Consider the following 23749-nt stretch of genomic DNA (forward strand, 5'->3'; position numbering starts at 1 on the left):
CCCAAGTGCAATATTAGAAATTTTTAATGTAATCTTTTCTACTTGAATACAGTCTATATAAAATGTTAAATATCCTATATTGCTGAAAAGATATGGGATCAAATTTCTTTCCAATAAATCTTCAGTTTAAAAAAATATGCATACAGGTCTGCTTTGTTGTCATTCATACTGTCAAGTCTAGTGGAAATAGCAACCACCGTCATGCATTAGCTGATTTTAAAGAGAATTCTTGCAGCATTTTCTGAGAATTAGGTTGAGGTTAATTGTGGTTGCTGCAGTTTGAGTCCAGCCCTTCATAAATGCTCGTGTTAACGCACAAAGAAATGGAGTTCTTGTTTAAATTGCAGCCTTCTGAAAAAGGAAATTCTGTGCAGCTTCGCACACTGTTTCCCAGCTGGCTGAAGGGCCAGTTCTTGCTTTTCTTGGTTTTGACATAAAGAACATTTTCACCTGTCTGTATCCACCCTCCTAAGAGTAAAGATGGACATAGACCTAACAGGTTTTGCGCAGTGATGGCTTCTATGGGTGAGAGAACTACTAAGGTTCAGGAAAGCTGAAAAGCAAAATTTAATATCTCAAATGCCCTTACACCAGTGTATGCAGTAGGCTTGGGTAATGTACTACAGCAAAAGTGATGCCAGACACACCTGGTACACTTCAGTTCTCTACTTGCACTTCTTACCTTAGTCAGCAACCTAAGACTAATGTAGATGTCAATTAACTGAATCAGACAAAGGTTTTACAGGATTAAAGGTTTCGGGAGGTGTCTGTGTGTCAGAAGCTGATACCAGCAGGTGCAGTTTGCAGTTTGTAGCCTCAGGTAAAAGCAAGTCCATGTTCCCACAGTGGTGTCTTTTGAAGCGATATACAATCTAACTGCACTTAGGCAAGCTTTAAATATTCACAGGAATAACTTCATGCTATCATGAAATTAAGATGGAATAAAAATTTAAATGCTTCATTTTTATTTAAGTGGTCCTTTGAAATGCATTATTTTCAAAACTGGAGCTATCTACAGAAAAAAGCTGAAGCATTTCCAGTTCCAGCGGGTGCATAGTGCCTGTGACAATCAAGGAATGGAGTGGGCTGCCCAGTTCCACAGCTGACATCTGACGGAGTGTGCCTGAGGCGATCTTCTGATCCGGAGCACCCACACGGGCAAGGCCAACACAAATTGTGTTTTCAGTAATTCCTGTAAGAAGGAAGATTAAATGCTTAATTTATTGATTAATGGTCCTATCATAAAGGAAAAATTACTCAAAATGCTTAAACCTTAACACTGCTGTCTTAAACCTCCCAACTAATACATCATGGGAGTAGCCTAGAAAGCAGCTTGTTTTCCGGAGAGAATAAAGCTGTATCTTAGGGATGTTTATAATCAAGAATGGGAAGGCAACAGAATTAGAATACAAAGTTCATTCAGGAATTGTGTCCACTTTGAGGAAAGTGCTGCTTCTGATTCATGCTACAAAAAAAGGGAAAAATGAAAGGATTTTCATTTTAACAGTATTTAAGGGATACATTTTTAAAAGGAGGAATATAGCTAAACGAATTGCTATTAGAAATAATTTTTCTGTGACATAGAGTCACTTATAGCTGCTGTAACTTCACTCTTGGTCTCAATAAACACCTTTCACAGTGTGCTCTTGACTAGTGTTAAGAATTCAAGGTCAAAATTGCAGTTCTGCATTGTTGGGTTACCCTCGATTCATGCTGCTACTCATGTAGAGCTGAGTGTCACCAGTCTAAATAAAATGTGGCAGAGATTTTTGAAGCTTGACTGACCTAAAATGCTCAGAATCTTTTCACCTCCTGCAGCTTTAATGGATCAAAGAGCTCACAGTTAAAGAGAGATAGAAACAGCACAGGGTTCTCAAACGGAGGCTTTGACTAAACCTCCCAGAGTCAGCGGTGCTTGTTCATCTGCGCTCACTGAACTACATTGTGTGCACCCTCTGCCAAATCCATCTCACGACAAGGATTTGAGGCCACCCACTTCCACTGCAGAGCAAGAGAATGCCAAGATGAAGAGGGAAGGAGCGGAGTTCAGAAGCTCATCAGTAAGTGTGACCTGAGAGAGGTGGCGGCAGATACAAACATTGCAGCAGTAGTACCTGGTTCTTGTCCTTGGAGCCTTCTGTTTTGAATAATGGCAAGAAGCTGTTCTGCGGCTTGATTCACACTCATGTAGCGTGGTGGCTCGTAAATCTTTCTTCCTCTGCAGGGAAAGAAAAATAGAGCAATTTCACATATAACCCATTTCATTACCCCTAGCATTCTTATAGTTTATTTCAAGAAACCAGCAAACTGAACTTAAACAGGCCCAGGCTCCCAGGCCGGGCCTTTTACACAAAGCGCAATTTTTCGGGAAGACAGAAGGCCCTTGTGCTCTCCCCACACCTGTGAAACAGCAGGGCCTCCAGCTGCCAGATCATTTGTCCTAAAAGCAAATTCAGGTGCTGGAAGCGACATGCAGGTTTTGCAGCTACTCCTGAAAGATGCATTAGAGTCAAATTCAAGGGCAAACTGCTGTTTTTCTGTCAAATGCCCTGTAGACAGATGATTACAGACTAGGAATATATTCTTAAATGAAATGCTTTCCTTGCCAACTGTGGATTCAGTCAAATGGATTTTATTTTGAAACTCCAGAATAAACAAACCTCAATGATACTGTGAGAAGTCACAAATGTTAATTTAGACCAGAGCTACAGCATGTCTATAAAGTAACCATTTATATTCGCCACTGTCAAAACATACAGATTGCAGAGAGATGATTAAGATGTGGCAAGAGCTTTTTTGAACACAGTTAAATGAACTTAAGAGCATCTTCTATGCATCGCTTATTTAAATGTTTAAAAAGGGCAGTATGTATTCAGTACTTCAGACCGTTTCTAGCCCATGTAAGGAACAACTAATTCAGAAGAGTGTTTCAGCTATTGATCTGTTTGAGGATGGGGCAGAACAGCAGTAAAATAACACTTCATTTGCCCAGCAGAAAGCTGACCACATCCTGACTTAGTGCCTCTCACAGGAACAGTTAAAAAAAATGCTCTGCTGCAACTCCATTCAGTTACTGCAAATAAAGCCAGGTCCTATTGTAATGAACAAGAGAGCTCCACTCCTTGTAAGAAACAAAAGATGGTGGCCACAAAGAAGTACGGGAGAAGACAGGTAAGTTCAGCATTAGACTATGGGCAAAGAACCTTTGTTCCTTGTCCAAAAACCCTTTGTAAATACATAGTATGTATTCTATGTATTTTCAAAATGGTGACTCACTTCATTAGATTCTCCAGAGACTGCTCCTTCACTTTAATATCTGTAAAACAAAACAGACATTTAAATGCAGGTTCCCTACAAACTTCTCACTTGGTTTTCTGTCTAAGTAAAGCTTAATTTAATTAGCAGATTCTATAGACTTTATAACAACATTTTAGCTATTACAGGGAAAAGGAACATGGATTACATTCTACTGTTTCATATGTTAATTGATCACAAGCTATTGTGATTTTATGCATGTGATTTTACACAAAGACAGGGAAAGTTTCACAGATTTCAGAGCAACACAGACAAATAAAAATACTGCTAAGTATTCAAAAAGCAGGCATATTTACCATAGGATAACTAAATGCCAGCATGTGTAAGCACACCGGGGCACTGAGACTATTAAATTATGAGTACATTGTGGTCCCAAAGGTAGAACAGTATGACTGATGGGCAGGGGTTACATCACTGCCCTGCAGGAACCTGACTTTCATTAGCACTTCCTTCCTGTCCAGGCAAAATCTAGAACAATCTTCTCTTTCGGGAAGTAAAAGGATTTGGGCAAAAATAAACCAGAGAAGGGGTCAGGTAAGACTCTGTGCGGCTGCAATTTTATGAAATTCTAATTGACCACAATCTCTCCAAGAGGCAATCAAACGTTACCTGTATTCAAATGCCCCTCAAATATTATCATAGTCAAGGCTGGATACATTTTTAATCCTGATTTTTATAAAAAGTATTGCTTAAGTTATACAGGGTGTTTCAAAAAGATGCACCCAATTTCAAAGCACAGTGATTTCAAACTGGGTCCGCCTTTTTGAAATGCCCTGTACAATGAACTCCCAAAGCAAAGTGACTCTGAAGACAGGGGTTATAAATGCAAATCTGCAAGATTATTAGTGCACAGTTTACCAAATTGCTTATATGTTTGTCAAGTCACTTTGAGTTCAGATGTTTATCAGCACTAACCTTTTTATGTCACATTTGCTTATCTGGTAATCTAGTCTAGTTGGATAAACAATACACAGACCACAATGACCAGGTAGTATTAAGGGAACAATTAATTTAGAAATGGGTAGTTTTCAGCTGGGAGCTACAATTAGATGCAAGTAACACAACTGTCCCTGAAACATGAGATTTATAAAGCAGTTTTATGGTTTCAAAATTCTTACTCGTTACTGTACAAAAAAATTAAAAAGGGAGCTCGTATAAATGATTACACAAAATATCTAATGAATACTTGGTTTTAACATATTATAGTTGTAATAATCCTCGTTTAAAACACTTGCGAAGTTGTCCTTCTTTAAAACAAGTTACCAGAATACTGATTTTTAGCCAATTTTGAAAATAAACAACTTTCAAGGCATTGGAAAGTCTGATGTGCAGTGATGCTTAAATGTTTAAATTGTTTCCTGCTCTGGATCCTCCAGTTACCACAGACTTTGTTTTTACTTAGAATATTAATTCATTTAGCACTGCAGTGTCTAAAGATGATACACAAAAGTATGTAACTACATATACCGATATGCAAGTGCCTTACAGTTTATATGCAGGCAGCTCCATAATCCTTAAGGAGTTACCTGGGCTGGTGGAGCTACTTGGAAAGTGGCTTTAGCTGAGGACTGTTGGGTCAGATCAAGATGAGGCAGCACCACGGGAGAGCCTGGGGACAGTGCTCAGCTAGGAACGCTATGCTGGTTCTGCTCATCATCAGCAAGGGTTTGTTACAGCATTGAGGCTTCTCAAGTGACAATTACCTTTTGCCAAACATCCTTAGGTAAGATAATTTAGGAAAAAGACTATCACCTTACAGAATAGCAATGCAGTTAAATGTATGATTTAGCTCCCAAGAAAGTCCAATGTGTTGAGCTCTAACCTCATTAAGTCAATAAAAGATAGCTGCTATTCACTGCACTCTGGTTTGGATCCTGAGCTAGACCTAGCTTAAAGTCACAGTGATCTGTAGAGCAAATATGGGCCTCCTGCTCCTGACTTCTACAAAGGCATCATTTCTTACAGATTTCCTGAAGAGGAATTAAGAAATTCCTGGCCGCTCTAACATGAACAATGGCTGAACTGATTCTACATACACATACGCTAATGTTCCAATTTTTGGTATCTTTTCAAAGATTCGTGTTAGCTAAGAACATTTGTTTAATCTTAGGCTTCATCTCATGCCCACCACGATTGTCTCTGGACACTACAGAAGGTGGTAGCTAAGGAACCGGGGGAGCTGCTGCTTACCAAGTAAGCACAGTGTGTGCATTCCATTCTGCCTGTTCTTCTCAATCTTGTCAAAAAAGCTCTCTGGCTTCCATGCATCCGTCCAGAAAACTATAGAAACTGTCTCTCCAAAATTGTACAACTGTAAAACAAAGAAAATGCAGTAGCACACATCCACACTAAGAACAAAAAATAGCACATGCAATAAAATTCCACAAAAAGTGTCAACAATTTTCAACCTTGAAAAGTCCTGAGCCTAGTTAAGAAGGAAGTTTCATACCACGGGAGAGTACTCTCCTATAAAACGCCTAAGTTTGCTCTTTCATAGAGCAAGATAAAATAACATTGCACTAAAAATAATGCTTCCTTTTAAGAAAGCTGTCCTGTGCTTTTCTATCCCTTGACTAGTTTTAGTGCATTCCTTTGCATTCCCACCTTTCTTTTTAACAAAATCTGTAATTAGTGAACTCTTTCTTCTTCTTCATAATAGAGATGTGCTGTTGTTCTTTTACTCTGCAAACACTGAAGCATGTTAAAGAACAACTAATGAACTACCCGTAAAGTTCTTACCTATCTCTGCATTCACCTTTCCAATGTATATTAATACATTCTATTCTACACTCTATGCTACATTCTATTCTTCGTTACTTAATTCTGAGGACCTTTTAAAGTCAAAACCTTGCAAGATTAGCACCAAAATTATTACTTATTATTTCTTATTTTGGTTAAGACTAGGCAACTTCTAATAATGCCATAATACTTACAATGTTTCAATTCTACTGATACAGTAGTATTTGTATTAAAACAGCCCTTTCCTGCAGATGAAAACTGTGTCATGCCAAAGAAGTTACAGTCTGAAGAGATGGTGGATGTGAAGATCTGAAGACAGGGACTGACTGTGCATGAAGCAGAGGGATGCAACAGCTTTTACACACCTATGGTAAGAATATTGCGAGCGGATGCTATGTCAAACATACTCACTGACTATATTTCTTACTGTGCGTCTCTAATCTGGCTGAAGACATTTGAAGCAAGTCTTGCCAATCACTTTGCAAAAAGCAAAAGCCGTATGGCAGCATCTGGCTTGGAAGCTTTTGTAACCAACTTGAAAAAGGGCAGAACCATGCATCAATTTTGGTCAGTTCAACTCTGGAACGGGGCCAGGTGGATTTTGCAGCTTGCCAATATTCTGTCTGCTCAAGCCCACCAGAGAAAAAACAGCTATACAGACCAACCTCCCGCTTTCTCTGGAAACCTGGAAGGAAAAGCTGCTTTCCCAGCCCCCTCCGAGAGGCACAGTGTGTGCTGGTGGCAGAGCAGACGAGCCCGTGCAGAAGCGGCTCTGGCAGCTCTGCGCCATCCGGGGATTCCCCTATACATACTTATTTTACTGTGGCATTAGGTTGCGGTTTTAAGTCCTTTACGCTGGCAGAGAGGAATTTGAATCAAAGCAGAAACACGTTTGTTTTCAAGGGACAAAAAGCTCAGATTTTAACCATTTGTGCCGATAGGAACAGTGTTTATTCAAAGATTCCTGGAACATTAGTGAAAACATTTCCTCTTTCAAGTATTTCATTCTAGCACAAGGACAAGAACACACAGCGCACATTTCACAATCTAAAGGTTCTTCCAGTAAACTAAATATAGGTTGAACCAAATTAATTGCTCCTGATGTAACCTGTTAACTATTTCAAGGCTGTGTTCTAGAACAAGAAAAAAACAAGGTATGTTTTGCCCATTTTTCATGTGGCTTGCTAGAACTTGAAGAAAAACTTTTAGAAGCAGGAGTTTCCCTTTTTCCCCTGCACCGTCAGAGCACCTGCAAGCAAGTTAACCTGCAATCTCCTTGGTAGTGCCCCTTCAGTCATCAGCAACTGCTGAATGTCCCGTAGCAGCCTGAGCGCCCAGCTTACCCTCTGCCACCTGAGCACCCCCGCGCTCATTTCCCAAAGCAGCCGCCCCCCTCCGGCACAGAATGTGGCCTCGATCAACCTCAACTCTTATCCCAGTCCCTTTGGCATTTTAATAACCTGAAGGAGAGGAACTTCCACCTCTGCCTTTTAGCAAAGAAAAGGATGTGCAGAAACGGGCAAAATGTTACTGTCTGATAAGTATTTTGTTGGGAATCAGATCTTTTAGACCATTCTGCTGAAAAACAAGTTGGGCATTCAACTTTATACTCTACAGTACTCCTTCTGATTGGTATTTCTGTCTTTTCCATTGCTCATTACAAAGATTCTCCATGATCTTTGCCAACAAGAAGTTAAGCAAGTTATCCTTTTTGTGCAAGCACTGCCAGTCAGGTTCACTGAATCTGTCCATTGTTTACCAGGTTTTGCATTAAAACTGAAGTCTGAATGTCAAAAAAGAACAAAACATTGTCAGAAATGCCCTGTCTATGCGCTAGAAACAACTTCAAAATATTTTCATGAAGTATTGATGTAATAGAAAACTACACTTGCAGTCTCACAAAAATACACTTGTTTTCTCAGCACCTGGGCAGCACACAAGTAACTCCTACACCAACAAGATGGAATGGGGCATATTTTATTAACCACCTAGAAATGCCTTTGCAACTTTGCCTCTACTAACTAAATTCTAAAGAATAGATTTACTACTCTTAATGCATACATATTTTTATTTAAAATTAAAGATGGGAAAATACTACTTAGGAAACTTTCAAGTACACCAACGATCTCTGAATGCTGTGGAACTGAAGCAGTAAAAGGATACCCTTATTGTGCTTAACTATGTGTAACCAATTACCTTACAAGCACTTTTATAGACACAAACAAATATTTCTTTCTCATCCAGCATTTGATCTCTGCACAGGCGTGACATTTATGGAAACAGGCACTGCTCTTCCACCAGAGCAAGCCTGCATTAAAGAAACAACACATAACTGTATTAGAAATTACACGTTTAACTGTCTCCCTGTACCTCATGCAGGTTCAATTTGTTCCTAATACAGTTCCCTGTGGTGTGTTCTAATTTCTACCCCCTGAAATCTAGCATGAACTATCAGACTGTAAAGAAAAGCCTTGATGCAGTAACCACCAAGAACTCTACTATTGCCCTACGGATTCAGCGGTCACAGTGGACAGCAGGTCCACCAGAGCCAGAACCCACTGAAATTTAAAAATATCCTTTCCACCAACCATAAAAGACTGAATAGGGCCCCAAAATTCCAGAAAACATGCTTGTCATTGGAATAAAACTGTGACACATTTGTTAACCAAGGTGTATTACAACACACCTATGGATTAATGTCATGCTTTGAGATTGCTAAGAAGAAGTCTTATAAGCCAATGAAGAGCTCTGTATATTTCCAGTGAAAGGATCATGCTGCACAATTTCTGGCACAGCTTTAAAGAGAAGCAACAGCAGATGAAGTTTCACAGTGGTCTTCTGTGTGCTGCACTCTACATGAAGCAGCTGGGGTTAGGAGTGGGCAAGATCTGTTCAGTGCAAGCTAAAACATCTCAAGCATCACACTTGACTAATCATCAGATTTGTTAGAGTGCCCACATTCTGCTCACGAAAGTGACAGAATTTCAAAGGGGCTCAGTGTAACAGTTGGACAGACATTTTGTGTTCTCAGCTTGGAAACCAACCTGCTTACCTTCTCCCTAATGCTCAAAAACTTCACAGAAAAATTTCAAAAGGTCATTTTGAAAGACCTTGGTCTTTGGAAATAGTCCTTACCCCCCGCCCAAGTAGTAACTGGCTTAAGCAAAGCTTTGTGCACTTAAATTTTGCAATGCAATAGCTGAAGTCAGGAAAGGAAGCCAGAACTCTCTGCTCCACAGCAGTGCTCTGTCTGCTGGAGTTTTCTGCCTCTCACAAAATACAGCAGAAAGCTGTTCTTCAACTCACACTTTCATCATCTCAGAAGCAGCTATAACTTCCTATTTTATTTACACACATAATAGGAAAGAATGTCTGGCAGCTTTTGGTACTGAGGTGCCTGGTTTTGGCTTGTATTTTTAACCCTTCTGTTAATGATATTTCTTATTTTACTTGTTGTTTATATAAACAGAATTGATTGCAAATTGAGAGACCAGAACAAACTACAAGACAAAAAGTGCTGTACCGTGGTCTCAGCTTGGAAAGCCTACATGCAAGTGAAATTTCAATGAAACTACTGAGTGACTTCATTAATGGCCAGTCTGAACACCATCAGACACCTGAAGCTGTTCGGATCAGCAGTTCTCACTTAAAATACTGGTGTGGCTAATCTCCAAAAAAATATAGGGGATAAAAAGAAGGAACAAGCTAAGACTAAATAGGGAAATTAAAAAAAGGAAGATCCCCCATCCCCTCTAAAAAGTACTAAAGCAAGCAGGAGAGAAGAGGCGAGATAATATTGAAGGTCAGTAGGGCAACAGCTGCAGAGAAACCAAGAAGTAAACATTTCAAAACGCAGACATTTATTTTTACAGCATCTTTCCCAGAATTATTGCTGTATCAGCTGCAACAGTGACAAAGCAATTTGTCATTTATTAACCTACCTCCTTTCCTAAAATTTGAAACAGCTTCAGGACTGGACATACATCAGGGGAAGAAGGTGAAAAGGAGTCTTAGCATGACATTTGTCAGACCTGGCACCTGGATACACATGCAAACACCTGCAAACCTGAACTGCCACTCATTTATGTTCTATGCTGAGACAGCCACAGGTTACACTGCAGAGAGTTCTCACAGGCCAGGTGTGTTCTTCTGGGAATGAAAATACTGCACAGCCTGATCACATCCCACTGACAAAAACCGGAGGCTTTTTCTCCTAAGGCTGCTCCTCCTAAGGCTAGCCCTCAATGGAATTTGGAGACTGTAGAGCACCTGGTATTATCCCAGGTTGCTTCTTGATAAATCCCAACGACCATACACAGAAAAACGAAGACATGTTTTGTTTATCCTTTTGTGTGTTTTGACGTGATGCTATGCAATGTACATCCTCAAAAAAAGGAACCTAAGATGTCAGATTTTTCACCTTACCCTTTGTAACCAGTTAACAACCCTCCAGACCATATGCATGAGATTAAAGGGCTCCTACGGTTTTTTATATTATATATTGTTGCAAGAGAACAGCTCAGAAGGACAAAGGACAGTAAAACAATCATCAACAAAAAGGTAGCAAGAATCAGACAAGCTTCATTTTTCCTTGTAATTGGTCATATGAAACAACCACAAGCCTAGCTCTAGCCCTTTACACTATCTCATTTACAGATCTTTAGCAATTTTGAATGTCTCTCATGAGAACCTTCACATGAAACTGGAAGTTTTTACCATTCACACACACAGGGTTATGACTCCTTTTTGTACTGCAAGCCAACAGATTGGCTCAGCTGTCCCCAAAACCTCCTATGCCCTTAGTACATGCCAGAGAGAAAGGAACTGTGAAGAAAAGGATGTTTGGCTGAGGGAAGCCCACTCCACATGATTGCAGTCTTTAGGAGGCAGCTGAGACAAATCACATAAAAGCAGCTGAAAGGAAAAACACATTTCTCTCTTGGCTGCCTCCTGTATCAGCACTTAGGAAACAGCCACTCCACAAGCAGAACAAAATGCAGCTATCAAAAAATTCAGAAACTCCAAGCAAGCTCGGCCAGGACAGAATTTTCTCTCCAAGGTAACGTCACCTTATCTTTAATAACCCCCTAAGACTCTTCCCAGCAACATCAAATGATTCCTTCCCACCCTGGCCACTTGGGTTAATAATCTGAAACAAAGATACCTAAATGAAGAAAAAAATCTATTCTGATTAAATGGATGTTTCTGGGTCATGTTTGCTGGTGACAAATGGCACTAAGCTGAACAGCAGTTGTCATTAATGAAGCAGCGTGACTAGCACTGTTTTAAGCTTTAGTGAGTTTGACAAACAAATACCAACTTCTAAAAGGCTCAGAAGCTGGCAGGTAAGTGAGAAAACCAGCCAGTTATGGAAAACAGTTTAACTGTCAGTGAATAAAAAACATTTTGTGTAGAGCCCTTCCTATAAGAGCAATAAGTATTTTTGACTATTAGGGCACAGAGACAGGGTGGAGCTGAGAGGTTCCGCTCCTGCAGCTACTACAAGTTTTCTGTTTGACTATGAGCACAGCGAATAATGATAGCGTCCTTCAGCTTCCTTAAGTAATATTTTTCTACTTGACACTGAAGGTGTACTCATCTGTTGAGACTTAAAAATAACATACTAAGCACTGCTTTTGCATTTAAGTGATCAGCTAGTAGTGAAAAGACAAAACTTTCTTTAACTGTGATTGTCTTATAAGAATCAACTGGACTGCAAACAAAAAGCCTGAGATGAGTCACTGGAAGAAACAAGGGGACATGCAGATGTTTGTTCTGAAGCTATTCAGGTGGAAAGTGGGTATGTCTGAAAAGAAAGTCAGGTCTTTGCCATGGCATGTTTTTTTTCCTAGCTACTCTACTAAAACATAAAGTCAATGCTTCCAAAACCAGCAACACCACTCTCCCAGAAATGAGTGGATCATTTCAGTCTTCTGTCTCATCCCATGGTTTGTGTCCAGCTTTGCACTTTAGTTTTCAATCCTTGTTTTTTACAGTAATGCCATTATCTCAAGCCATTTCAAGTTGCATCATTCCTTCACGTGCATCACAGGTCATTATGATGCAGAGTCTTCCTCGTGTGTGTGAGACCATCCACACTGATACCTCAAAGGCACATTACCAGAACCGGGGCTGATTGAATTCTGTCCTGAGAGCTCTGGCCAGTCACCTTCCTAAACTAACACAGATGTCATGCAGATTAGGAAGGAAGGAAAAAGGTATAAACTGGAGATCCTGAGTTTTCTTCCTCTTTATTCTGGGACTAAAAGCATTAGCGATCAGCCCTATTCTGAAGAACTGAGTGTGGGTATAGATAAAGCCATGGAAGTCAGGCTAGGCTCTCCTTTTGGTCTCAACTTGCAATGCTGAATCCTAATCGGATAAAGCCAAGGCAATGTCTTGCTCACAGGGTGGCAGAGCAGTGGTAGAACAAAGGTAAGACTGTTACCTAAAATACTGAATTTTCCAAAGCTACAGAACTACAGTGCAGCTGCTGGTGTGGAAAGCTGAACTGTCTCGCTAGTTCCCACCCAGCAGAAGTGCTCTCTGAGAATTTTTGCCTTCACCTGGGGAATTGTGTCCCCTTTCCCTGACCTCCCTGGCAGCATGTGTAGATACCAAACTACACGACTTTCTTCACTGGTGGCAGTTCTTCACTACAACCGGCGTCAGAGTGATCAACGTAACTATGTGTCAGACTCCAGACAAGAGGTGAACCTGTAGAGAACATGCCAAGAGGCACTCACACACAGGCACTTTTCCTGACTTCTCCCCCCTAGGCTGGAAATTTGTTCTTGAGGGAAATTACTTTCTTCAGCCTTGGAAAAAAAAAATAAATCTGACACAGTGAAGCACAGCAAGAACAGTGTAAAGGAGGGAGACACAGCAGGTCATAGAGCCTTATGCCCAGTCAGACTAATATTGTGCTAAGTTATACTATCTCTTGCTTGCAACACCTATAGTTCATTGTATCAAACTGAGAGCTTCCTAGAAGTTCCAAAAGTTCCATTTTCAAAACTAAAAAACCTCTATTCCTTGTACAAATACAGTCTTCACCTGTGCAGCCTTCAAAACAGCTGCACCAATTCTGTTAAATATGCAAGAGGGTTAAAAAAAAAAAAAAGTATTTGAAAATAGATATTCACCCTTCTTTACAATTTAGCAAGAAATATATCTTTGAATTGAAGGTGACAAACCATCACTAATGCTCTGCTGACTTCATTAACTCACAACTGTGCAGGAAAACTGCACAACTACGAGCATGTTGGCTGCATAGAAACATTGTTCTGACAAGAAATATGTTCTTTTGTGAACAGACTGGGGTGTAGCTGCATTTTACTGAGGGCCTAATCATCAGATACAGCTCACTACGCACATGGCTTTCAGAACAGCGTATAAAGGTGTTTCCTGTTTTTCTCTTACTAGAGAAAGAAGGAGGTTTTGTATCACAATCTGATTTTAAAAAGCCAAGCCTCTGTGGTGAAGCAAAAGAGGAATCCCTGCTACACTTGACAGCAACTTTGCAATTTGGAATGCAGTAACTCCAAAGTTAAACTGATGGTGGGAGACACCCATAAATGTAAAGACTGTTGAAATAAATTATAAAGTTCTACCACAACTCTAATTAAATCCAGGGTACTTTTTTTGTAAGATATCCCTCACTTGCTGCTTATGCCTATAAGGGGCAATAAAGAGTTAAATGTATAGTTGGTTATAGTCTGTCTGGTAATACAATATGATCACTATTTCCTAAACTGCTGTATATAACAACAGGAATGTTGACTTATGAGAAGGCAGCCCCTCCCAAGCCAGAATGGAAAAGGAGACTAATGCCAGAGTGAATAACATCACATTTCCTTCATGGTCTGTCCCCTTCAGCACGGTGTAAGGAAACAGTAAACTAATCTTCAAAACTCTGCGTATGTCAAAAACCTTATGGAATGTTTGCAATATACTCCCAGTTAGTTTTCTGCTCTTTTTTAAATTAAACTAGAAGTTCTACACTTGTCATTCCCATGCCTAGCTGGAGTTGTGGGGCAAGCAAACTTTCAGAAAACTTAAGTCACCTCTTCTTTTTGGGAATACGAGCCTTGCATTGTCCTTCCTAAAGACCATCAAAGAACAGTAAAAAGATAGCGGGTAGTAGAAACTACTTGTCAGCAGCTTGACAGCAGAAGCAAACTTTGTACCAGTATGAAGCCAAAAGGGGAAAGGGTGAGCCCCAGCCCCAACTCTTGTGTTACCCGCCCCAGTAAGTGCAGTCATGCGGCAGCTGCCATCTGGCTGCTGTACATGTAGATTTTAGACACAAAGGAGCCTATTTCCTTCCTAAAAGATAATTTTGCCCGTCTTACAGCAATAGGCAGGTATCACTAAGAAAAGTGCTCATGGGAAGAACTATAAAGAACGTGAATCCTGTGCAGCATTCCCTTTAGCATTAGCATTCACCTCTCAGAACAGCTGTTCAATGCAGCATTGCTGAACTGCCAAATCAGACAGGGCTCTCACATTTCCAAACCATTCAGATGAGATCAAAGCCAGAGATAATACCCAACTTATTGCAACAGATTTTCTGGTGCTGGGCAGCATTGAAATAAGGCTAATGGAGTTTGTCAGTGTAAATCTGAAGGTGTCAGTTGTTTGTTGAAATTAAAAAAAAAGTGTTCTTTTATGTTAAGCTAGGAAGGAATGACTCCTCCTTCAGTGATGAAAACTTAGGGTTTAAACCCTCAGCTCTGGCCTGTCATACATATATGTTACTGTGCTTGCTTTGGATTTTGCTAAAGCAGGAGCTTGGTTTAGGGGTTCCCATACATGGGGAATGACTCTGAATCTTGAGAGGGCAGTGATGAATGAAGACAAGAAGGGGAAGCTTCCACTAATTTATATGTGATTAGTCACGTTACCTACACTGCCATAACATTTTTGATGTGGGAAAAGTAATAATGGACATGTGCAAAAAGAAGTAGTGAAGTATTTTCCTGGGGGACACGAGACCTTTTCTATTTCAGCCACTCAAAATCACAAAAACTGTCATTTGTTCTTCTAGTCCTTGGCTAAGCGAATCCCTCCTCTCAGCAGATGGGCAGAAAGTGAAGACAGGCTAACCTTGGAGAGAAAGAATGCATCATATATAAGATTTTTTTAATTAGTTATGATCTGAGTTTGGCATATAGACAGGCTTGTGCATATATTCCTTTTATGACAAGACAAACACATTTCTCAACAGGATAACAACCTAATTTAAGAATAAACTTATTAGGCGACACCAGTAGTAGAAGGAAGCCAATGTGAGCAAAGCTCTACCTGTAAAATAACTTAAATATCAGTGTCTCCTGAGGCAGACAAGAATAGAAGTGTTACTATCCATTTATACATATGCTCATCAAAAGGGACTTTTGCTGACATACATGTAACATGCTGAAAAGGAAGTGTTAACAAATTCTGACAAGAGTGTAGAGTTGCTTCAGATCTCCAAACATCAGATTGCAACATGTACTGCCACAGCAGTGGAACAGCTAACCAATTTTAAGTTTAGCAGTTGTGGAATAGCATATATACAAAAACATTACCTGTAAACCACAGCAGCCCACTGCATTCATTATTGAAGCATTATGAATGACTTTGTATGGAATCCCCAATTTTACTGCACGTAATACTAAATCACTGTGCGTCGTGGCCCTGTGTTGAGAACAGAAAGGAATTAAGGATTGAAAACATAAAGTGATCAAGTGGTACTAGCATTATAGTTTGTTTTGAAAGTAAAATTAAACCCTTCACAACTATGGCAATGCAGAGGTCCCAAAAGGGCAACTTGACTAATTGTTACTGGAAAGTAAAAACTCCAGTAAGGTTTCCATGTCATCCTCCCTAGCTGAAAATACAGGCATCCGTGGTCTGTTACAGTTCTTTGTAACTTTCTGGCATCATTAAAACTGTAGCACCAACACAACCATTACTTTTTAAAGTAGCTTTGGCAAGTATTTGAAAAGTAAAGTTCCATTTATCGTTTGTCTTCTGCAGGTGTCAGCTGGACATCTGTTGAACTGCAAAGGTCAGCTCTGTTTGGCATAGGCTTCAACAAAACTCCAACATTTCCTTACTCACTGCACAGCCAGACCTTCTCCCATCGGCAGCAGCGCGTGCTAGGAAAGCAACATGCTCAAACAAGAACTTTGAACAGACTGAGGTAAACTGCATGCAGTACTTAAAAAAAACATCCTTAGACTAAACCAGCTTTTATACTGACTTCGAGTGATCAGGTTTATTCTGAAATAATTAAGAAAAATTCTCGTTAAGCTTAGAACTGAGCTAAGTTTGGCTCAAGATCTAATGCTCAATAAACACCTTGCAGAGACTGGTGCAAGAATGACTGGGCTTGTAGTTAACGCAATTGGGATTAGGAATGGAAAGTACATATAGATCCAGCAAATCTTTGAATTGCAACGATGTTTACATATGTATCTTGCTTGCATGTGTGCTTGCTTCCATGCTAGGCATTCCATTCACATTTGCATGTGAAATATGAAAATGCATCTACCCCTTACCTAAATTTATCAAACCTGATCTAAACCAACCCTCTGGTTAGTAAACAAACTATGCTCCTGACTTCCATAAGCAAAGGTGATTTAAGAATGCCTGCGCTAAGAGAAGAGGGGACCAGTTTTACGGCCTTGTTATCATTCCCTTCACATACATAGGACAAGGAGCACTGGAGGATTTTGTGGTTATGCTAATACTGACCAAGGGATCAGCTGGTTTTATTCACTGAAATTTTCTCCAGCCAGTACTTTGTCCCAACAGATCTAACCATAATGGCTGCAGCTTAAAGCAGAAGTGCCCTCACAAGCACTCAGCTAATACCAGCAAAGGCTTCATGCCGTCAGCTCTGCACCCAGAGCTATACTAGTATTTTCTGTCGCTGATACAGATTTTAAATTTTATGGGTAGTCATAATATGAATGTTAGCACCAGCCTAGATGAAGGTGGGCTTTCCAGTATACTACTAAAATTGTCAGGTTCCTGCTAGCACATCCATAGCTGGTACGACATATGCAGATAAAAACTTGCAGTGACCAGCAGTGAAAAGTGACAGGGGCGCAGCTTGTTTGATCACTTTAACCATTAACCACCAACACCTGAGATTCCCTAAGGCTGCCAAGTACTCTTCCTCCTAGCAAATATACTTGAAACTCTACGATCAGCTGCAGCCATGTGGCTTCTATATTCCTCCCGTATGGCTTCCCTTAGAACAGAAATGTTCAGTACTCTTTCCTAGTAACCTCATGAACCCCTAAATCGCTAGGGCTCTGTGTGCTCCAATAGTAAGAACAAAGAACATAAACATTTAGAAAGAAGCAACTCATTAAGAAAAGGGTATTTTTCTACAATGATGCAGTATATTAATCAGAACTGAAGTATTTTGACACTGAAACTAATGATAACTGAGGCAGATAAAGATACTGCTTACAAGTAGCCATTACATTTCAATACATGTAGGTTGTTTTTTTTCGTGTTGTGTACTTCTATCAGTGACTGGATCAGAGCACAAGGGTACAGGCAACGTGGCTCTACACTCTACATGAATTCTAATTTTAATATTTACATGCATTAAAAATACAATTAATATTTCCAAAACACAGCATCATCTGCCCATAAGTACTGATTTAATGTTATATTATCTTGCCAAGTTCCTTCAACCTGTATTTACATGAATTACCCACTTTTGACAGATGTGCACACTGCTCCTCTTTTTCATAAACCCTCTCCATTTTTCCATTCACTCAGTGATTTGGTTTTTCTTGTGCCCTTAACACAGTGGTATAAAACTTGAATCACCAGCTGGAGACTAAAAGCTCTTCTGTATGGCTTGACATTGCAGATTGATGATGCCTGACTATAAAGACAGGAGGAGATACTTCTGGTGATAGAAAGAGAGTATACTTTTCAGCAGGAGTAAAAAGTGAAAACAAAGGCCTTAATAAACCACACTGAGAAAACATTTATAATGACCTAAGTTATTTCAAAAACTAGCAGAAGCACTGTACAACCAACAATCAGTAGTCATTCTGAAACAACTGAGCATAAAAGCTGTGGTTTTTAAGTCCAAATAGCAACTAAAAATACTCTCTCAAAATAAAGCAAATGTCTTAATTATGTGATATCCTAGAATTTCTTCTGTTAGCAGATAAAACCTGGAACAAAACATTCTCTGTAAAAGCTAGCATGGAGAATGAAATTATAAGTAACTGCTCAAGGAAAGATTGATACATCCTGCAGGGTCCACATTCCTACCTATAAGGAATATCTGGGCAAGGAAACTCCAAAGCAAGGTAAAGTGTATACAGTTGCATGTTTATTTCTAATGCAATTTTTAAAAATATACAAAGACATAGAAAGTGGTTTTGGTCTGAAGATCAGCTTCTTCATAAACAATTACAGTTATAGAATATGGCTAATTCCTATTGAAAAAAGAGAGTGATCAAGCTAGAGCAATAACTAAAATGTTGTTTTGTCTTACCCAAAGGGATCACCAATGACAAGAAACGCAACATCACAAACATCGGCTTCTTTTAAAATGCTATCTGCTTCTTGTTCCACCATTTCTCGGTCAGCCAAAATCAATTCTTTTCCATAAAACTCTTCCTATAAATTGAAATTAATGACAAACACCAAAATAAGACACTTCAGAGTGGTTTTGTATCTCTCTGGGTGCTCATCCAGGAACACAGACAGTGGACACTGGAAAGGCCACCTTTATTATCATCCCCAGCAGTCTAAGCCATGGCCTAGCGAACCCAGCCTCCCCTTGCAAGAACACCTGAGCTTCCCACAAAGGAGCTCCTGAGCTGACAGAAATTAGTCAAGCACATTATTCTGATACTGACTTGTTTGTGCTTTCTGTGTCAGTTGAGGACCTGCTCCAAAAGTAGCTCAATTGCACCTGCGTATACTGAAGGTACCTGGGTAGACTCTCAGTAGAGTTAATTTAACTGCTCATCCTACTGTCAGGCATCCCTTCTCACAAGTCTGAGCCTAACTGCTTAAATTAGTTATAATATTGACATCAAACCAGACACAAATATGACACCAGATAGACTACAATCTTGTTTTTTTGATTTTTCCTTAGTACATTGTAACTAACCACATCTAATGATTGATTTCATATTAATCCTTCATCTTTAGGTCTCTCTAAGAAATACTTTGTCATGTATACAGATAAACATGTATTTGATTGTCCCCTTTGCTTTTGTCCAGCAGCTCAGTAATCACTGTGTCTCTGTTTTAAATGCCTTTATTTCCATGTGCAAATAAAACTCATGTGTGTAATAAAACTTCAGTTAGTTCTAGAAACATGTTATTTGACCATCCCAAACATACCTGTCTCTGTAAGTCATGTTTCACCATACATTTCACATGGTCTTTACGTTACTAGATGAAGGTTGTTTTCCAGGGCATAGACCAAAAAAGGTGGTTTTGTTCTAAATAGTATTCAGAAAATTTGGGTGGTATTACAAATATTAACGAATTGATAAAACTATTAAGTCAGTTATGGTCCAGAAAGATTTTCCTCTGACCTTTCCTGTGACTTTAGTGATAGCTCCATCTTTGCCCACAATAAATTGACTAGAACCATCATAACTTAGAGAAGTGGAGCACTGCTTCCATAAAAAAAAAAGTACTAGATATGGGACCTCAGTTACTGGGTTCAGTGCCCTTTCCAGTGTGATTTCCTCACCGTTTTTGGATAAGTTTCTATACCTCTGTAAATGAGGACATTGTTTTCCTTGTGAAACAGAGTGCAATGTGTACAGATTCAATAGAAAGGGGACCAAATAATTATATAAGCAAAACTGGTATCTGATTCAGAATGCTTGATGGCCACCCTGGAGTACTGCTGAGTTCTATACTAAACAAACTACAACTCATTTTTGACACCCTGTTTCGTTTTGGTTTTTTTTACACTAGATGCACTTTAGCGAGCAGCAGAGCAGCAATAGGAGCTGATCTATAAAGCAAAGCAGTTGGTGCTGAGAACTCAGTACCAATGTCACATCCATTTGGGTGGGTTTACCACAGGAGCAGCCTGGCTTTAGTCCAACAATGCATGCAAATGCACGCTATAGAGCATATCAGGTGCATTCCCAGAAGCAGACCTTTCTGTTTGTTTTCATCTCATGGAATCTATTTACACGCTTTAATGGAAATCAAAGCACATTAACTAGGGAATAGATAAAAAGCACCCTCCTGACAAAAACTGAAATGTAGACTCAGTGTGTCCATACAGTTCTTTCACCAAACTGAGGGCCAATTTAGATGGTCAACATCAAATAGCTTTTAATACATGTTTTAGGCCAACAACATAAACTAAGTAAATCATGTCATCTGAATGTTGAGATCTGATTTTAAAAGCATCAGCACAGGAAGACTTCCAGAAAACGCCTGCAGTAAAGAATCTGTTATCTCTTGAGAGCTTTCCCGTAACTTTTCACGTTGCTCAGAGGAGGCTGACATTCAGATTACCATGCAGCACCGTCACTTGTATGTAACTTGGGCTGTACCTACCAGCGCCTCCTTGCCCACCGTCAGCACGGACGTGTAGGCCTCCAGGTACACGCGGCCGCAGCGCCGCACGGCCTCCAGCCCCTTCACCGTGATGTCCTTGGCATCCCCCAGGCCCAGCCCCACCAGGTACAGCATGCTTGGGAGGCCGCGACCGCCGCCCGTCACGGGAGGGCAGCGGGAATCAGGCGGGACACCCCACCACGCGTCAGGCCTCCGCGCTGCTGCCACCCGCCCGGCCGCACCCCCGCCCCTCCTCCTGCTCACCCGGCCCGGCCGCAGGGGCTGCCGGGAGTTGTGGTCCCTGTGCCGCCCGCGGGCAGCGGCCGTTGAGCATGGCGGCGGCGGGGGCAGTGGAGAGGGGCGGGGCGCGCGGCTGTCCCGCGCTGCCGCTCGCGAGCGGCCGGAGCATCCCGGTGCTGGGGCTCGGTAAGTGCCGGAGCTCGGTAAGTGCCGGAGCTCGGTAAGTGCCGGGCTCGGTAAGTGCCGGGGCTCGGTAAGTGCCGAGGCTCGGTAAGCGCCGGGGCGGGCCCGGCCGGAACTGGCGCCCGAGACGCCTCCCTCTGAGAGACGTCGTGAGGTGACGGGGTCACTGCAGGGCCGGGCCGGCTCGGCGGGTCTGGCTGTGCTGTTGGCCCGGGCCTGACCCCCCTGAGGGGTCGGCGCGGCCGCCAGGGGCAGGTTTGTTGCCGGTGAACGTGCGCGGGCCCGTTACACTGGCCCTGAGGGGCTCCTGCTGCCGCCTGCAGCGACAGGTGCTTTGCTGCTTGGGAGCACCGACCCCTCATTTTGCTTCCACAAAGGTATCAGTCGGTGCTTTGGTGTTTTCTTTATTTTATTTTTTTTTCCTCTTCTGAGGCTTGGGAGCAGACTTCTCTTTAAAACGGGCTTCCAAGCCTGAATTAATCTTATTGAAAGTTTTTTTGGCGGCTGCACCTGTTGCAGTGGAAAGCCTGTGTGGGAGCCTTGGCATCATGTTCGGGTCAGCGGCCTGCGCGAACTTCGTGCCTTGTGGCTGCAGGAACACATGGCCTGCGCCTATGGGGAAGGAATTCAGAGGCTGTTAAACCCTGGCACTGGATCAGAATCTGGTGTGTGAAGATTTTTTTAACCATTTTTTTAATTATAATTTTTTCTTCTTGAAATCCAAGGTTTGGTGACATATTGAAGTTTATCACGCTAATGATTTTGGCTATTGCTCATACAAATGTGTATGAAGTTTTAAATATGTTTTTAGGAGAAAAAAAATGCCTGAAAATATTAAAATGCAAAGGGTAATTAGCTTTTTTATCATTCACATTTAGTTTTATTGTTGATTGTGCAGTGAGAAGTTCTGCGATAGAATTGGTTAAACTCTTAACAAGTTTGCTTTTTAAAATGTGAATGAAAAATTAGAAGTCCTTATAAGACTGTTAGTTGCTGGCAATGCTAATGATAGTTCAGGAAAGCTATTGCATTCATTCCTAGCAAAACAAGGCAACAGGGCAACTGGAGTACACTCTTGCAGTGCGAACTTGGGTATGAAAGTGTCTGTGAAATTTGAAAGGTTTTGTTTTGTTTTGTTTTTTCCACAAGGCAAGAAAAGGATTGATTTTTCCTCTGTGCTTTTGAGAAAAGTGTTTTCTTTTTTTCTGAACTGTAGATGGTATAAACCCAAGACTGGCATACAGCAAAATCCTTCTTTTAGTTGTACATAGGAATATTGGGTTTATACCCTTCTGAATTCCAAATCCATTAAATTGGTGAATTTGTTAACAATTCCAAAAAGCCAAACTATTAAATGATTAAAGGCCATTTTTCCAAGTCAGCACAGGATGATGTGAGCAGAGGAGGGTTAATACCCGTAATTATGTGGTGTCAGAGCACTGTCCATGCTGTACACGTAACAGGTAAAGTCACCATTAACTCTCCCAACACGTAGGACTGCCTGGAAGGCGGCCCGCAAACAGGCAACCACACACATACCAATGACCACTGCATACTTGACCATGTCTTTCTGGGCTTTTTTGAATAGTTGTCTTTTTGTATAGTTGACATTGTAAAAGTACGTTAATTTATCTCTTGAGTAAAGCCTCAGATTCTTTTGGCACAGTATTTGAGCATCTCTTTCCATCTCTTCTTAAGAGCCTTTCCAGAAGCTGCTTTCATTCATAACATATTCTAAAACATGAATACCCTTCCCAATCCGTTTTTCATGATGCAATTTTATTGTGGGTCAATTTGATATCCCATATTTTCCATTATTTTACATAAATATACAAATCAAAGGCACTTATGTTTTTTGTCCGTGACACTGTACTTAATCAGTCACACAAGTATCAAGCTAAGCTATAAAATAAAATGACCCTTTTGTCTTTTTCATCATTAGCCTATGAGTGTGTATTGACTTCAGAGCAATTATTTAGGATTTTCATTAGTATAAAGGAGAGCAAAATTTGAGCTGTTGTATTTAGAGTGTATTAAGCCACTTAAGTCAATAAGAGTTGGCCTTTGATTTTAATAAGGCTGTTTTTCATCCAGAAACACTAAGTGGATAGAACTTGTAATGTGTGTTTCAAAGTACCAAAAGTAATTTGAGTTGCACATATTGGTTTAAAACTCTTATCAACTCAGCATCATCAGCCAAAAGATTTTTTTAAAATAATTTTAAAGTATACAAAATGTTGATAACTGCATTTATCATGTATTCATGTGCATACACATGTTGATAAACACATAGAATGTGTATGCCCAGTGTATGAATTAGTTATTTCAGTATCTATTAGCCTTAAGAATGCTAGATACAGCTGTCCCTTACATAGTACCTATATAATGAGCAAAAAGGCCTATGTTGTTCAAAAGTTTTTTTACTTCACTTGCCTATTCTTGTCTTGCTAGAGTAACACTTATTGTTTAAACATTCTGCAGCTTTTTGAGGATCTTGTAATAGATAGGAACCAGCCATGTAGTTTTAAGAAGTCCTTGATACATACTGCAAAACATAGCAGGTTTAGGAAAGGGGGGTGAAGCTCAGGACTCACCATGCTTGCATTTGTGGTCCAGCTATGAATACCATGATATTCAGCCTAACACAATGGGATCTATATCAATGGTAGGTGTTCCCACTTAACTACCCTTTTACAAATTAATAGCT

At 40.4% G+C, this 23749-nt stretch overlaps 2 protein-coding genes across 4 annotated transcripts in view; one reads left to right on the forward strand and one right to left on the reverse strand.

Moving 5' to 3' along the window:
* Positions 1–968: 968 nt before the first annotated feature.
* Positions 969–20829, reverse strand: DPH5 (diphthamide biosynthesis 5; the record flags this gene model as incomplete). The annotated part of the gene is made up of 7 exons (XM_080348888.1): positions 20620–20829; positions 18575–18699; positions 15627–15735; positions 5506–5626; positions 3277–3316; positions 2115–2218; positions 969–1192 (listed from the first exon to the last, which is right to left on the reverse strand). Exons 1-7 carry the CDS (start codon positions 20752–20754, stop codon positions 969–971), a joined length of 858 nt encoding a protein of 285 aa, XP_080205014.1. The 5' UTR covers positions 20755–20829.
* Positions 20830–20943: 114 nt separating this feature from the next.
* Positions 20944–23749, forward strand: part of LOC308042980 (putative oxidoreductase ZK1290.5) — a 49212-nt gene continuing 46406 nt past the window's right edge. For all 3 annotated transcript variants that reach the window (XM_080348778.1, XM_080348780.1, XM_080348779.1), the window contains exon 1: positions 20944–21045. In XM_080348778.1, coding sequence (XP_080204904.1) covers positions 20952–21045 — 94 coding nt within the window. In that variant the 5' untranslated portion in view covers positions 20944–20951. The remainder of the gene's footprint in view (positions 21046–23749) is intronic.

This window comes from Nesoenas mayeri (assembly GCF_963082525.1).
Source record: "Nesoenas mayeri genome assembly, chromosome: 8".
In the NCBI taxonomy this organism is placed as follows: domain Eukaryota; kingdom Metazoa; phylum Chordata; class Aves; order Columbiformes; family Columbidae; genus Nesoenas; species Nesoenas mayeri.